The sequence below is a fragment of the Epinephelus fuscoguttatus genome, linkage group LG12 (assembly GCF_011397635.1).
Source record: "Epinephelus fuscoguttatus linkage group LG12, E.fuscoguttatus.final_Chr_v1".
Taxonomy (NCBI): Eukaryota; Metazoa; Chordata; class Actinopteri; order Perciformes; family Serranidae; genus Epinephelus; species Epinephelus fuscoguttatus.
Window position 1 is genome coordinate 28,420,809 of NC_064763.1, and position 15,766 is coordinate 28,436,574.

Genomic DNA, 15,766 nt, shown 5'->3' on the forward strand with positions numbered 1-15,766 from the left:
CAGGTGGCGGTGACACCAATTCCCCATTTATTCAGCCAATTACATCCACATATTACAATCCGACTCTGGTGTGATTCAAAGCCTGAAAGTGAGACACTTGGATAATGAACACAGCCCACAGCGCTCACCAGCCTCCTCCTGTCTAATCAAGTCTAGGTGAAGTTCTCTCGCTCCTCTTAACTCCACTACACAGCCTACGACAGCAGGGCTGAGGATGATTGCATCGCCCTCGCTGGTTACGTTACATCCATCTCAGTGATGGATAGGTTTCAGCTGTTTGTGAAGATCGGAAACTAGAGGACGTACAGTATTTTGAATTTAAAAAAAAAGCCCAAACAGGTGCATCTGGTGGCCAGAAGAGTATACAGGGGGGAATCAATAATCTATTACTTTCAGCTGTTTGTGTGTCTGGATGTGTGTGCAGCAATAAGCACATGTAGTCCTCTAAACTTGGAATTAGATTGAAAATTAAACTTTCAAAGATACCGTATGAGTTTCAAACAAACCCTCTGACTGCAAAGTATGCTGAAAGTTCAGAATCTCTGCATCATACAGAAAAACTTCCCCTTTATCTGTGGCATTTTTGAAGACATTTTGACAAAATTATGATTACCAGCAAGACACTGTCTATTCAAGATGATGAACTGATAAAGGTGGACATTTTAGTTATCAGCTCAGAGGAATCCTGCACACATTTTAGCTCTATTTGATTTCAAATTAATTTCTGCCTATTGTGACGACCTTTGCTTTCTGCATAGTAATTGAATTTGTGGACTCAATACGGACTGATAGGTGTTATCTCCAATTAACCAGCAGGGGAAAGTGCCAAAGTGTATTTTGTCTTTTAATGTAACCTTCTCCTCTGTTCTGACACATTGTCACTGACAGTATAACCAAGATAACAAGGAAAAGAAGGAATTCCATAATCACTTCCATGAGCACAAAATACTGTGATAGCAAATGGAGGGAAACGTTAAACAAACTTAAAGGTCATAATAACTGTATTCACCACAGACTTGGACTAGGATGAAGTAGGCACACAGATGCTCTCAAACCCACATGCAGCACTCTTGGTTCAACTCAGACACGCAAGGAAACGCCAACACCACCGTGCGTAAACAGCTGTTGCGCTCACCGATTCTGAGGACTTGTGTTGAGCTCAGGCAGAGCTGCGCTGCGAAGAGAAGACAGAAGAAAAGTGTCTTTCTCCCCTCCATAGTGCTCCAGGCGAACTCACCGCGGGTGTTGACACCATGACAGAAAGAAACGGCCTCTATGCAAGCGCTGAAACACCTGACGTGCCATGCCGGCGCGCAACCCAAGTTTTATTCCAAATTCGATCCTTTCCAGTCTGCATCACTCCGTCGCAGCAAAAGAAAGGAAAAAACGATGACCGCCAGTCACGTGCATCCACAATCAATCCCAGTCACATCTTCTGCACAGAAACTGATGGCGAAGACGCAGAGAGACAGAGTAAACACGACCACTTTACTCTGTGCGCCTCCTAGGCTGCTGGAGCTGGAGGGAGTGGGAGCGCGCGGATCACTGTCAAGCACGTCGACATGCAATTGATTTCCGGTACGACTTTTCAAAATAAAAAAAAAAAGTAATATCCTACATCTGGTCGTTGAGGTTGGCGTTGTGCATCCCACTATGTAAAGATGTCATGTCATAATTGTGACAGGTGCTTAGCCTAGGCTAACCAACTGCTGTCTGTTGTGCATATTCAAACCACAGACTGTATGAAATAAGAGACTTACCACCTTGACATCACCCCACTGGTTTGTGGACTCCCATTTTGAAGCCTCAAGTTGGCATTATGACCATCACCATCTTGTTTTTTTGGAGCCAGGAGTGACTTTATTGGAGGACGCTAGCTGCTATCTTGGTCAGCATGGCTAGCTTGGTTAACTGTGGCTAATGGTGATAGCCGAGCGTTCTAGGTTCGCCTAACTGAATAATTAATAAAACAATAAACGGGACGGAAGACGGTGTAAGAGTTTCAACTTCAACCGCTTTCCATTCATTTTCTTCACACCAAATCTTTCACATTTGCTTGAGCCACCCAAAACAGCGGAATGTCACCCCAAAACCTTTTCCGCCCTACGGCCACTCAAGAGGGTCATACATACAATATAGAGAAGGCTGTTACAATATTAATGCTAATGCTAGGTTTTTGCTAGCGAAACACAGGCCTGAAACCATTGAAACAAAATGTACTTTCCAGAAAACTAAATATACAAATCCTTAGCGGGTCTTTTAGTACAAGACCTCTTAGACTACCAAAACATACAATTAACTTTCATTTACCACCAAAAAGTAACTGATAGAGCGCAAGCTACTAACTTCCAAAACCCGGAAATGAGTTAGCGTTTTAGCGCCCTCTGTTTGCTTGTCTCAAAGTCAATGGATTTTTGGTTAGATGCTTAAAATAATATCTGTTGCTAACACAAGTTTAGGAGACTTTTACGTTTAGTTCTAGGACATAAAATACGTCAGCATTATATACACCTCACTTGTGAATTTTGAAGCTTTTATGTGTCTTGAAAAAGGCAGTTGCTACGTTGCTAAATGAGACTACAAAACGTCATCACGCTGGACACAGCTTAAACACAGGCAGTGTTAAGACTTGAGGGCATAGTGTAGTTTTTTTATAGCCTAATGTTGGCTCTTTTACTTCTGCCAATTTTCTTGAGGCTTAAAAAACATGAAAATGCAAAAATCCTATAGGCTTTTTGACGAGGGAGCCAGGGTGATGCTAGCTTTCGACTAAGCCTACAGAAAAACATCATCCCTGGAGCACTCTATTATCAGGAAGTAAACAGTTATGGGCAGGGGGACCCATTTTGCAACATCACCAACACCCACTTGTCATTCAAAGTCACCACGCCCTAAATTATGCACCATACAAAAACTGCAGGAAGGAAATTAGGTATTTACCAGGAAATAACCATGTTTATGTTTGCTGTAAAGTTGGACATTTTAACATGGGAGTCTATGGAGATTGACATGCTTTTGGAGCCAGCCTCATGCAGTCATTCATGGAACTGCAGTTTTTGGTACTAAAAGACCATTTTTCACCCCCAGAGGCTACAGCTTGAATCAAAGACAGTATTTTGAATATATTTTCTCCATTCTTGTTTGTAGCAAGAATGATGGCTATAAACTTGTAAATACTTTAAATCTATATATATTTAACATTGTTTCCCAAAATAATGGGTGTTTATTTTCCTTCTAACTTCATAGAGAAGTGTTTATGCTGAATGTACCCATGGTCTAATTCTGGTTATCTCTGGATAGTTTGGCTCCATTTGGTTTGGATTAAGGAGCAGATGGATTGGCAGCGGTTCTCTCCACCGGTCCTGATGAGAGGAGAATAATCTTCAGGTTACAGGGCAGATGCCAGATTATCTCTCGCTGCAGACAAGCAAGGTCTTTATCTGACTGGGTCACTGGATGCCTTCCCATCCGCAAATAACAACTACAGGACATGGGAATGTATTTTATATAGCAAAAATGTGTAAAAAGTCACTGTATCAACCTCACCAATAAATAATTTGACATCTTTATAGAGACCTGACTGAAATTTGTATGTTTATTATTATTATTGTTTCCACAGTTTGGTTTTTAAGTAGTATAAAACATGGTGATTTATGTAGCTAGATGACATCTCTCAACCACTGAATTACTGTTTGTAAACTCTGGACTTCTGTGTAATGTTGTGACATTTAAAAAGAAAGGCAAAAGATTCCAGGTGCCAGCCATCACACAGTCTTGTTCTCCTCAAGCAAAATGTGCATTACGTCAGAACTGACATTTTGTTTATCACAGTGTTTGTGAACTCAATCAAAGCTGGGAGCCAAAAACTGTTCTGAAAAAAAAAAAACTGCCAACTTCAACCTGGACCTCTGACAAACGGCCTATAGACAAACTTAATTAACTCAGAAAATGACCATCCAGCCTCTCCAGAAGGAGTCCTTGGGCAACTGCCCTAACACTAAACTCGCCTGATATGAATACTGAGCAGAATTGTCTCTCAGTAGAGTGTCTGGTAAATACCATGCATGTAAATATCTGCTAGAGCTGCAGAAATAGGACTACTTCATATTAAATTAAAGAATACACTTTAGAAATGGACAGAGTAACTCTATGTACATCGGAAATAAAATTTGTCCCAGCTATAGTGGTCTATTCTGCTTAACCAAACTGAATTTCAAAGACATTTTGTCTTACTCTACTGTATATATTTGTGTCTAATTCACTTTAAAATTTACATGTGAAGTTGTTTGCTTTCTACCATGGTACAGCTTTACTAAATCGAGCCTCTCCTTTCTTTTAAAATTTTAACTGCATCTACACTTTCACAGAATTTGTTCAGTTATTCATCAAAATGGCTTTTGAGCCTATATTCCATCCTTTAACATAATTTAATTTAGACTGCAATTGAATCTGCAAAACGGTCCAGCATCAGTCATTTTTTATTTGATCAACTGAATGTGATCATCCAATAACTTCAGTGAGGCGGTTATGATGTTAATAAAAACGCTAGGTCTCCCTTTGAAGGTGAAAATATGCTTACTAAGCTCTGTACCAGTGTCGCAGATGAGAAAATCTGCAGCACATGTGTGTTAAATGAAAAAATGATTTCACACAGACCTAACTTTAAAAAATTTATTTTAACATAAAAATGATAATACTCCACAGTTTTATGTACGAACACAGTTTTTTTTTTAAAGTACAAAGGGAGGAGTCAAAGGGGTTCTCACAGGATTTGCCTCCAAGGCCTGGTGATTGTACCTCACAGTCTGAACATCCCTACTGGGAATCATCACCCAGTAAGCTAAAATCTAAGAAACCAGCATCATAATAAAAAGACAATAATAAGAACATCCAAAGTGTATTATTTCCCTCCACTCTCCTCACACACTATGAATCAGAGTAGCTGGCAGATCCCTCCCTCCCCTCACAGTTGGGTATTAAGTGCATGCTCAATACATCCATTAAGGTGCGCGTGACTGTGTTGAGCTCAGCAATCAGCGTGTTGTTGTGATGACATAAAGTGAAGCAGCACAGCCTGGTGGATAAGGGAAGAAATGCAAGAGGTGTGAGGTGTAGGGATGGATGTCAAATGTCATGGATGTGAAGCCTGTCTCAGGCAGCGTCTCTGTGGTTGTGATGCTGCTTGAGAAAAGGTCAAAGGAGATGGAGAGAAATAAGATGTCTGAATCAGTCAGAGTATGACAGGTCAACTGCATGATTGCTCTTCTCTGTGGAGTTACAGTACAGTCTAGCATGGCTCTGTTGAATACCTCCTTTCAAAACAACAAAGAAAATTCAAGTAAAACAGGATTGCTGTAGGAATTATTATGCTATTTATCAAGGATGTGGAGCGTGAGGAGGAGAGGGTGGCCTCTGGGGCAAGAAAGGATACAGTATATTAATAACCTTAATGAAATCCATTAGTTACCAAAATAACAACGGCATTTTATTTTAGCAACAAAAATATAGAATGGACATTCATGTGAAGGGCACAAGCTTGTTTCTGGCACCAAACACACAAAAGGTGGTTTGTAACACTGGGCAGCTGAGTGTGGTGTAAACATTAAAAATTACAGTAAAAAGGCAATAATTAAATTAAGAATAGTAGGCTATCTTTTTAAAAGGATATGCTAGGAGACAAAAGTGAGCTTCAAAACGTTTTCATACAAGAGGTTAACGGCACTCTATTGTACTCCTGACTATACACCGATGTGCAGCTGATATTAAGTTAAAACAATAAAAAGCACGATAAAGCTAGTCGGATCTCGCCATCTTTTTACACAGCAGTCGTTAAGCCAAAAGCCCCTGAAGAGAAGTTCAGTAACACACAGCCCTTGAGTGTTAAAATACAAACACAGTTTCTGAGTCAGAAAAATATAACACCCACATTCCTGTGTTGAAAAATAGACATTTTTTTGGCCAGGAGAATCACAGCTCGGTGGTGACGTCTCTTCAGCACGTGTGCACTGAGCAGCAGCTGCCTGGAGTCTCTGTGTCTGTGCTCCTGTGTACTCAACAGTGTTCATACACATACTTGTTTGTTTACTCGCGTGCACATGCAGTGCTGTTATGTTCATACGTTCACATGTAATTCCACAGGTGCATGTGATGCCTGCGTCCAAAACAGTGAGGACCGTGTAGTCTTTTGGGTTCACTTTTAAGGAGATCGGGATGAGAATCTCTGAGTACGATTTCCCTTTCCTTACTCACTCGGTTCAGTATTTCGGGATTGTCAGAACAAGGGAGATGCAGGTGAGGCGGGGAGAAGAGGGTTGTGTCGTGATACAGGGAGGACTGGCTGAGGTGTAATACCTTCTATATACAGATACCTCCATATTCTACATATTTAAAGCTTGTATTCAATCTTTCCCCTTTCCTTGCACTCCCACTTTATGCAAAAAGTGAAACAAACATTTGTCTCCTTTCTTCATTTTGTCGTCTACAATTCCAGATCAGAACACGTCACTGTTGCAGCTGTTAGCAAAGTCATCCCGCCTCACCCAGATGACATCATGGTCCTTGTTTGTGGCCCCCTCCACAGCACACTGCTTCAAAGGAGCAAGCTTTAGAGTCGGGGTTGCACTGCGGGACAGAGAGACACCACAGGAGGTGAAGGAGTCTATTGAGCCTGAATCATCACCATGCTTTATTCGATCGACTTCCTCCTCCTGCATCACACTCAGCACGATCCCAGCCTCTGCCCGTCCATTCAGGTTATGGCTCGGCATCTCTCTGTCCTGTAGGTCGAGTCCCTCCATTTTCCCCTTCAGGTCAGCTGGTTCTGCCGACGCGGCCCGGACAGACTTGCAGTACTCGTCGTCGTCGCTCAAAATGTCCGTCTCCTTCACCTGCCCCAAGTCGATGCACTCGCCCTGGTCTTCATAGCATCCCAGGTCGAACTGCTCCTCCACCCAACGGTCCGTGTCCTCTCCTTGAGGTTTGTGGGATAGAGGAAGAGAATGCTGGGGCAGCAAGGGGTAAGAGGAAGGGTAGGAGGAGTGGTGGGAAGTGTCTGGATCGTTGCTGTTGTTGTTGTTGCCATGGAAAACCAGGTCGGTGTCGATGGTGAAGCGGTTCCTCACCAGCTTCCTGCGGGCCAGCCTTCGCGATGGAGCAGATGCTAAACAGACAGATAATCGATATTTTGTTTGTTAATGTCATGTACAAACATTGTAGGCACTTCTCCTGTGAACTAGAAGCTACATTCAAGCTTTGTCACCTGCTCTGTTCATGGAGGGCCGCATCCCTTTAAGGGCACACAGACGTTTGCCCCCAAATGGGACGTACTGCTGGTTGGGGGGCAGAGATTCTGTCTTAAGAAGTTGGCGGCGCTGCTTTTCCCTAAGGATGGAGTGGACTGCTTTCAGGAAGTCCTTCTTACTATCTGGAGAACTGCAAAATAGACAAAACACAAGAAATTAAAAATAACATACAGGAGAAGGTTCTCGTTTGCAGTTTTATGTAGTTTTAAAAAGAAATCGTACCTGCAGCACAACTGGAAGGTTCTCTCAGGTCTTCCTTCAGATTCAGATCTTGTGTGAACTATCTCACACACTGCTGTACCCTCTGAGTCTAAGAGGGAAGAGGGATGGGATCCACATTTATAAAAACATTCAGTTAATTTCCGTCATCAATTTCTTTCCCCTTAACAACGGGCCATTAGGCAGACAAACGATAACACTTGAGCTAAATTGCCAGAGGGTGATTTAAGGTTCATCTAGGACAGAGATGTGAGAAAGATTGCATGCAGACCTACTAATAGGTATCCATCTGTTTTGTTTATATAGGTTGTCATTTTTTTTCTGTGGAGAGAAGCGGCAACACTGAGTAGACTCGGGAGCCTCTGAAACCACTGTCAGAAAATATTGAGTCATCAGAGACAACCTCTGTGGTTTGGGACGACAGGCTCCCTAATATCTAAATGATCTTTAACTATGACCTCAACATAAAAATGCAGAATACATTATATTAAAAGAACAATATAATTCAAGCTTATGTCCATTTTTAAGTGGTGATGAACTATTAGGGGAAGGAGCAAAAATATAGTTCAGGCACTAATAAAACACTAACTGTAAAGTCCAGTATCTCCCTTGTAAGACTATATTAACTTTGATTAATCACAGACTTTTGGTGCAGATTCAACGCATATCTTCCCACAGAATAATGTGTAATACATTTATGCATGCAATAATACAATCTGTCGCACATGCAAAAACCTAAAATCCCTTCATAACTTTCCCCACTGAACAGACTTTCATTATGGAGACTGACTGACAACATCAATTATGAGGTCTATGCTTCCCTGGCAAGAGAAATTGAAGTCTCCACATGGTGCCTCAAAGAGCTTTGTCTAAACATTTCAGTTCTTGTCCATTACATGTTTCAGACTAAAGACCGGATAATTAAAATATTTTTCTGATGGAATTTGATCTCACAGGTCATCTATTCCAATTATACTGCAGCTTTTTAATCACTGATTTTTTCTAAAACTGAGCAAAAATCTATCAGAGACTAAGCACCTACATTTATTACCTTAACCTCTGTTCAGGTTTGGAACAGAAAAAGTGAGATAATCGCTTGAGTTTGGTGTGTAAATAAACTATGGAATTGACCATTTATGAAGCTGGAACTGACCCCAAAAGCAATCGTAGTTCCAAGACAATTACATTCAACATTAAAAATGACATTTGCTTCACATTACTGTATTTCTATAGACTTACTTGCAAGGGCACGGACTTGCAGAGAGTCTGTTGCAATCATGTGACGGAAACGGAAAGGATCTCTGTCATCGCTCACAGACGCGCGGTGAGATGCACCCTGAAAAAGAGAGACTGGTTGGATATCTAATACATAACCACTGCAATACATTGACATGACAGCAGAGAGCACAAGAGTGCAATGACAGAAGGGGCGGTTTAACAGACACAACCATCCCTTGTACTTCACTGTACAAGTGGAACAGTAGTGTGTGCACATAAAGTCTCTTCAGTCTGTTCAATTGCCAATAAACACCCTCATTCAATTCAGTCTTTTGTCCCATGGTGACAGACATTAACCTTAATTTCTTTGTGGTCTCAAGGCGCCACCCAAAACTTTAAAAAAGCAATTTAAAAAAAGCACTTCAGAGGAAGCCCAGAGCCTCAATCTGCACAGAGCATCCAACAACAAAGTGTTTTTCTGACTGGATTAATCAACAGAAAATGGGGGGAGAAAAAAAGTACTTACGATTTTTTTCCGGTGCTTGGAGCTGTCTTTGTATACAAATACAACTGCTGTTTTGAACACTAAATGAGGGCAACAGAGAGATGGAAACCATTAGGGGGGTCTGCATTCAGTCACTGCATATATCAAAAGATTTTTCATCGCTACTTAAATTGCTACAGTGACAGCTAGATGCAGCATGTCAATGGACGCTTTTAGTAACATCTTTCAAGGAAAAAAAAAAGAACTCAAACTACTGGCATGCTATACCAGCAGCACAAAAGATGGAAATGGACCAAAGTCACGACATTGCATGCACAAAGCCACCACTTCCACTCACAATCGCCTCACAAGGAAAAGCCCTTATACTATGTAGATGCAATATTTATACCCAGAGGTGTCTGTGCTGAGTGATATTTTTAGAAAGAAGGCACTTCTAGGTGTGTGAGAATTTCATGTGATCCCATTAATGTAAGGAAAACATGCCACATTTCCCGTGATAAGTAAAAAAATAATGCAAAGATCCCTCGTGTTATGTGCCCAACACTGTTTTCCTTTTACCGAGTCTGTTTCCTCGCCGTCTGAAATAGCACCCAGCATTACACTATGCATGACAGTATTATGTGGGGAACAGTAAAGTGCCATCTGCCTGCAAGCGTTAAGATACTCTTATATACAGTATGCAGTGTTTCTCAAGAGCAGAGAGCAAAAGACATACAGTCGAACTGCTATTTCACTGAAAAGCATAACTGCATTATCTTCTGTATATGTTATGTATATACAAAAAAGGCATGTCGTCATCTATTTTGTAAAGATGCATATTAAAGAGTTTGACCTAAAATGAAGACTGTGGAACTTTATAACCAATCATAACTCAAATTGCACACAAGTGGGCAGCTGTAATTACGTAAAAGGTCTCTATTCCCGTGCACACAGCTGAAACTTTAGAAATGAAAAAGTGATTTAAATCTAAGATATTCCCATAACATAAGGACAACAGAGGGGCAGAATTAATTCTACAACGTAATCCAAAATCCACATTAAGCCTTACCAAAAGCAGCCAACTCAGGATCCTTTTTGCTCTTCACCAAAGAGGCTGGAGGGTTGATCCACACCACAGTGGAATGTAACAAAAGATCCCCCATTGAGAGGTCAGCCACCTGAGAAACACAGAAGTACTTCAATTCAATTCACAGCGATTCAATAAAACTTTACTGATCCCGAAGGAAATTCTTGTGCCAGAGAATGCTTTAAATTACACTAACACCATGTACAGTAACCACAATAAACAAGCACAACTAGAAACAACCAGAACAACCAGTGGGTTCCCCGGATCAGGGTCACTCACTGGGCCTGGTTTTAGAAACAATAGAGTAATAATTATCTGGCAATATATACAAATATACAAGATAAGAAGTGTTTTCAAGGAGCAAAAATAAAACCAGTGCCTAATAGCATAAAAAATAGGAGTAACATTAGTACTGTAGTTGCTGAAAATGAACTAAAATTGTGGAAAAAAAGCAGACTGTGCCTGATAATCAACATTATATTGACTATGAAGTAGCAATGAGAAGCAGTACTGCACATGATCTGAGAAAATAATAGTATTTATATTGCCAGAAAAGTAATATTGCACATGATAATAACGCAATAATAATGATAATAATAATAATAATAATAATGCAGATTGTGACGTATGAAACTAATTCATTGGATGATTTAGTGCATCTACGTTGGATAACCTTGGATAAAAATGGTCATGTTTACCTCTTTTTTATCTGCCGTCTGTTCGTTGATGAGCTGGTCGAAAACAGCTCCGTACTCCTCATGAAGCTTCTGCATCTCATTGATGTGACTCGCAACTTTGTTCATGGCCTTCATTGCAACTGAAAGGGAGAAACATTCATCTCTGAATCATAATGACCGTAATTTATTTTATCCTGATTAAATATAGTTCCGTGGATCTGGAGCTGATATAATACAGTTTGACAGCAGTTAAGTGCTATATCAAAACACTGGCTTACCATCTAGGTGGTAGTGTTCCTCACTGTCGGGGTCAGTGAGAGAGTAGAGCTCCCTTAGCAGCAGCGGGTACTTCAGGACCCTCTGGATGGGTTTGATCAGGTAAGACTCCAGAGTGGATGAATGTTGCTGTCTTGGGTTTCTCTCAGCCAGGAAAGCCTTGAAATCTGGGTCGGTCTTTGCTGGAGCGGCAGAAATAAGAGCATTCATTGGCAAGCAAACACTGAAACAGACACAGACGACTGCATCTAAAAGATAAGCCACTGTATCTGCTGAGAACTTTAAACTCAAGATGAAAAATTGTAAACAGGTGGCCATTTAAGTGTCAGGGTGGTGACCTTGGTAGTAAATGCAGAAGTTCATTCAAATGCCTCTCAACTGTCTTAAGTTTTGCCTCACTGTCTGCTGATACTAGTTGCAGCTCGCCCTCTGTACTGCAGGACATGTGAATAAAACAATATCCTCCCAGTACTACACAAACCCTTCAGCTATCACATGCCACTGATGGTAGAGCGCAATAAACTATTGTGCAGCTATCAGTAGAGCATGTGGTGGCTCAGTGCTTGATGCCAGTCCATGTGTGCATGTTCTTACCTTTAGCCAGGACCTTTGGGACCTTGGTGTGGCTGGCGCAGAAGGCGCTGTAGATCTTGAAGCGATCGGCATAATACAGGAATGAACCACCCAAGGAGAAAAGCACTTTCTGCGGAGACAAATTGCAACATCATGCTATTACAATTGAATTATCTTTGCTTTAGATTAAGGCTGCATTACAGTAAATGGGAATTACTGTCTCTCTCGAACTGCACGGTCCTCCCAAACAAAACATATTCACTTTATATGTTTTGTTTGGGAGGACCCTGCAATCTGAGAAATGTAAGTCAGGACAAAACACATCTCTGTACAACTGCAATAACACCTTAAACCACCTATGTAAGGAATACTGTACAGCAACTGGGTCATTATTATGAGATAAACTCCAACAGGGTGATGCAGGACCCTGACCGAAGCTGTGTACATTATCCTGCTTATTATAAAGCTACTCACTAACAGTGTTGGGGAGTAGTGAACTACGTGCAATTAAACTGGTGCTTTAATTACATTTTGCAGTAGCTTGCTGATAGTTCAGTTACATTCATACTGCAGAGTGTTTCAAGTAGTTAAATTACTTTTTTGGCAATTGTTTGCATAGATAACTACTGAAACTACAACCAATTTAGGACCATAAAAGAAAATGAATGATTTTATTTTACTATGGCTTCTCTACTGTATTTGAACCACCTCTGACTACAGTAAGTCATAGGTAACCTACTGATTACTGCTGTTTATTATTAAATGTTCAGAGTTGTTGTTGCATACTATGTAAGAAGGTAAGAAGCTACCTCAGTAACTCTGCTTGGCGCAACCCCCCCCCACCTGGACACTAGTTTCTGGAAGACATATTTTAAAGTAGTTTGAGCTAAGTTTTCTGAGTAGCTTTAGATACCCAAACCAGATTTCTCCTGCTGGTAGCTTTCCTGTAATTCCAACTTCTTCCAGTGTGAAGTAATTGGTAGCTTGGTAACTTCCAACGCTGCTTACTAAGAAAGTCAATAGTTTGACCCAGTATATTCAAAAATTGTTTAATTGCTTCTGCTCAGTATCTATGATCAGAACTCTGTCCATAGTGTCAGTCGGTTACCCATATCCCTTTAATAAGATAAGTTGACCAAGTAGCAGTGAGTTCTAATCAGCAGCACCAAATGAATTAACACTGAAAAGTAAAAGGTTAATGATGCATAGTTCAGGAATTCAACCTTGCCTCACCTTAAACTGCTCCACTCTTTCAAGCTTGTCCAGATCTGGCACCAGTCTGATCCCATCTTCCAGCGTCCGGAGAAACTCCACCTGGAACTCCACCATCTCCCCGAGGTTACCGAACAAAACGTCCAGCTACAACACACACAAATCATCACTCTGACAATGCTGCTACCTTAACAACAGTGTCAGTTTTAAGGGTTGTGCATATTTACAACAATTTGTATGCAGATTTTAATTCTTGTAATACACAAACCAGATAGAAAGTACCTCATCTTGTGTAAGGAAGCTCTCTTTCTGCAAAGGTGTCAAGTAGCACTCTATCAGGCAGCTGAGGTCCTGGAAAAGACAAGGAATATAAAAAAAGATGAACCTGTGATCAGATGTTCAGGTGGAATGGGAAAGGACATGCGTGGGCGCCTGTTGGCATGAAGGCTGTTTAATATGGAGTCATTACTTAGGATTTTAAATAACAGGAAGAGAACAGCTCTCACAGGTATGAACATAACTCACGCTGACACGTTACAACCAGCTAGAGGCTGGACAAAGGGGAGGAGAGCACGAGTTGTAGGCTGCTTAAAAGAACCTTAATTTACATAACCAAAGGCAAAGTAGTGTAATGATAAACTAAATGTAGTGAAACAAGTGAAGAGAGAGACTGGCTGCTGCAATCAGCTTATATAGTCTTGCACCTAGACCAGGTGAGCTGAATCTCTGATAACCCAACTTCACGCACCAGGCTCCTGGAGGGACAGACCTGCTTGGAGAACATCAACCCCCCATTAAACAGACAAACAGACAGTCAGGTGTCATTGCCAGTACTTGATGCCAGGCCAGCTGCCATCAAACACTGTCAGCTCCTCTCAGCTGAGAAGCCCAAAGTAACAAAGCGGTCTTCATCTCCATTGCCTGTACATTGAGCTCAGCCTGAGAAAAAGGTGAAGGTTAAATGCCTCCCCTGTTTACTCACTCCCCAAAACAAGGGCTTCAGCTTCAACCTGCTCTCAGTCCAGCTGATCGGAGGCAGGCTGGACTTTCACTATTGACAACACTGCTAAAAACGGCAACTACCTAAAGACAGCATGAGGTGGAGACCACACATTGTACTGAAAATAAGCTCATTTTACCTAACTAAAGGACAAATTAGTACAATGACAAACTAAATCCTAACAAAACCAAACAGGGTGAAAGTTGGGGAAGAGAAACTGGCTGACTGCCGCCAGTTTATATACTCTTGCAGTCAAACCAGGTGAGCTCAATCTCTCTGATGCTCCGCCCAGCAGGCCCCTGGACAGAAAGACTTGCTCAGAGAGGCATGGACGATCTACACGCCTGCATGCCTATTGCATTGATCATGACACTCCCAACAGTTTTACCAGAGCAGTATAAGCCTGTGTGTCCATTGTCAACGAACAGACACAGATATGACTCACTAAGCATTGATTTTTGTGGTAAATATTGTCTTTAAGGAACTTAAACACAGCTTGTACTGACTTTGACGTAAGTCTTCTCCGTCTCCACCAGTTCATTGATGACCTTGCGTAGTTTGTCTGCGTGGGAGAGCTGTCTCTGGGCGGCAGCGCCTGCCGTGGGTGGTAAAGCTGACACAGGGCTCGGGGAGAGGGAGGACGAGGACGAGGACGAGGAGGATGACATAGGGCACTCCAGGGGATTCATGTCATGGAGGCTGCGGCAGAAAGCAGTGACCTGCTCCGTGCTCTGTACAGAAAGAGACAAAGAACATGTCAAATTCTACGCATCTCTTAAGGGTAATTTGATGTCAGAGATGGCTGCTATTAGTCCATTTGACATGTTAAAAGGTACTTGTTCTCCTGAAAACTACTGTGAGAGGACAGGGAAATAAAACCGAAGCAAAAACAAAAGACCTCATGTACTTATGTAGACTTTTAAAACACAACACAATATCCATGATGTTCATACACAGATACATATAACAAACTGTAAAATATGCACCACCAACAAAACATACACTACTTCCTTGCTAAACCTGCCATAACAACACCCACCTACATCCTTGGTGTCAAAAATACCAAGCATGAGCAGACCTGCCAGGCTAAACTGGTACAATGGAGGTAGCCACCTCCTTCTGGCTACACAGACCAATATTGGTTGAAATTGCTGTTACTCTTAAAACTCAAAAGTCATACAGTGATTATTCAGACTAGGCTTTGCAAAGTGAAGGGAAATAACTTCTTCAGAGCTGAGATGACTCATCAGCCGTACTGATGTGCAACAGCAGTTCAAAAATCACAGATTGGAGCCCACGCAAGAACATAAATCAGATCAAGAGGTTCTGTCCACATCCAATAGTTTCTTTCATACTCCCAAGGCTGTGAAGGTGAATGCACAGTGTGTAGGCATCGGAGACAAAAACTAGGGAGAAAGTGACAGGAGCATCATCAAAAGGGAGAGGCTGGATGTGTTAAGGCAAATCTGAAATGTACTGTGAATAATACAGCAATATTTTATTCCTACAACAATGAAAACAATTATTAATCTTTCCAACGTCTGCAAATGCAACCTAGTCATCAACTTCCGATGATCAAAAATTTCAGAATCTCTGGATTTATGTCGAACACTGGTGAGTCTGCGGTTTCATGGGATTGTTTGCGGGCCAAGTCCAGGCAGGCTGTTGCGCGGACTGTGAGGTCTGTTGAGAGACAAAATGTACAATTACATCTTCTAC

The 15,766-nt window shown here is 41.5% G+C and overlaps 2 protein-coding genes across 10 annotated transcripts in view; both read right to left on the reverse strand.

Annotated features, from left to right (window-relative positions):
* The window catches only part of grik1a (glutamate receptor, ionotropic, kainate 1a), a 44,627-nt gene extending 42,082 nt beyond the window's left edge, over window positions 1-2,545 (reverse strand). For 2 of the 3 annotated variants that reach the window (XM_049592490.1, XM_049592491.1), the window contains exon 1: window positions 1,136-1,513. In XM_049592490.1, the coding sequence (XP_049448447.1) occupies window positions 1,136-1,217 (82 nt within the window). In that variant the 5' untranslated portion in view covers window positions 1,218-1,513. Of the gene's footprint in view, window positions 1-1,135; window positions 1,514-1,760 lie in introns of those variants that run through there. The other variant, XM_049592492.1, reaches the window with a different exon arrangement.
* Window positions 2,546-4,702: 2,157 nt separating this feature from the next.
* Window positions 4,703-15,766, reverse strand: part of LOC125898995 (rho guanine nucleotide exchange factor TIAM1-like) — a 92,326-nt gene continuing 81,262 nt past the window's right edge. For all 7 annotated transcript variants that reach the window (XM_049593119.1, XM_049593118.1, XM_049593117.1 and 4 more), the window contains 12 exons: window positions 14,554-14,778; window positions 13,330-13,398; window positions 13,069-13,194; window positions 11,857-11,965; window positions 11,265-11,444; window positions 11,008-11,126; window positions 10,292-10,400; window positions 9,265-9,323; window positions 8,760-8,856; window positions 7,524-7,611; window positions 7,259-7,431; window positions 4,703-7,159 (listed from right to left, as the gene is read on the reverse strand). In XM_049593119.1, the coding sequence (XP_049449076.1) occupies window positions 6,492-7,159; window positions 7,259-7,431; window positions 7,524-7,611; window positions 8,760-8,856; window positions 9,265-9,323; window positions 10,292-10,400; window positions 11,008-11,126; window positions 11,265-11,444; window positions 11,857-11,965; window positions 13,069-13,194; window positions 13,330-13,398; window positions 14,554-14,778 (2,022 nt within the window). In that variant the 3' untranslated portion in view covers window positions 4,703-6,491. The remainder of the gene's footprint in view (window positions 7,160-7,258; window positions 7,432-7,523; window positions 7,612-8,759; window positions 8,857-9,264; window positions 9,324-10,291; window positions 10,401-11,007; window positions 11,127-11,264; window positions 11,445-11,856; window positions 11,966-13,068; window positions 13,195-13,329; window positions 13,399-14,553; window positions 14,779-15,766) is intronic.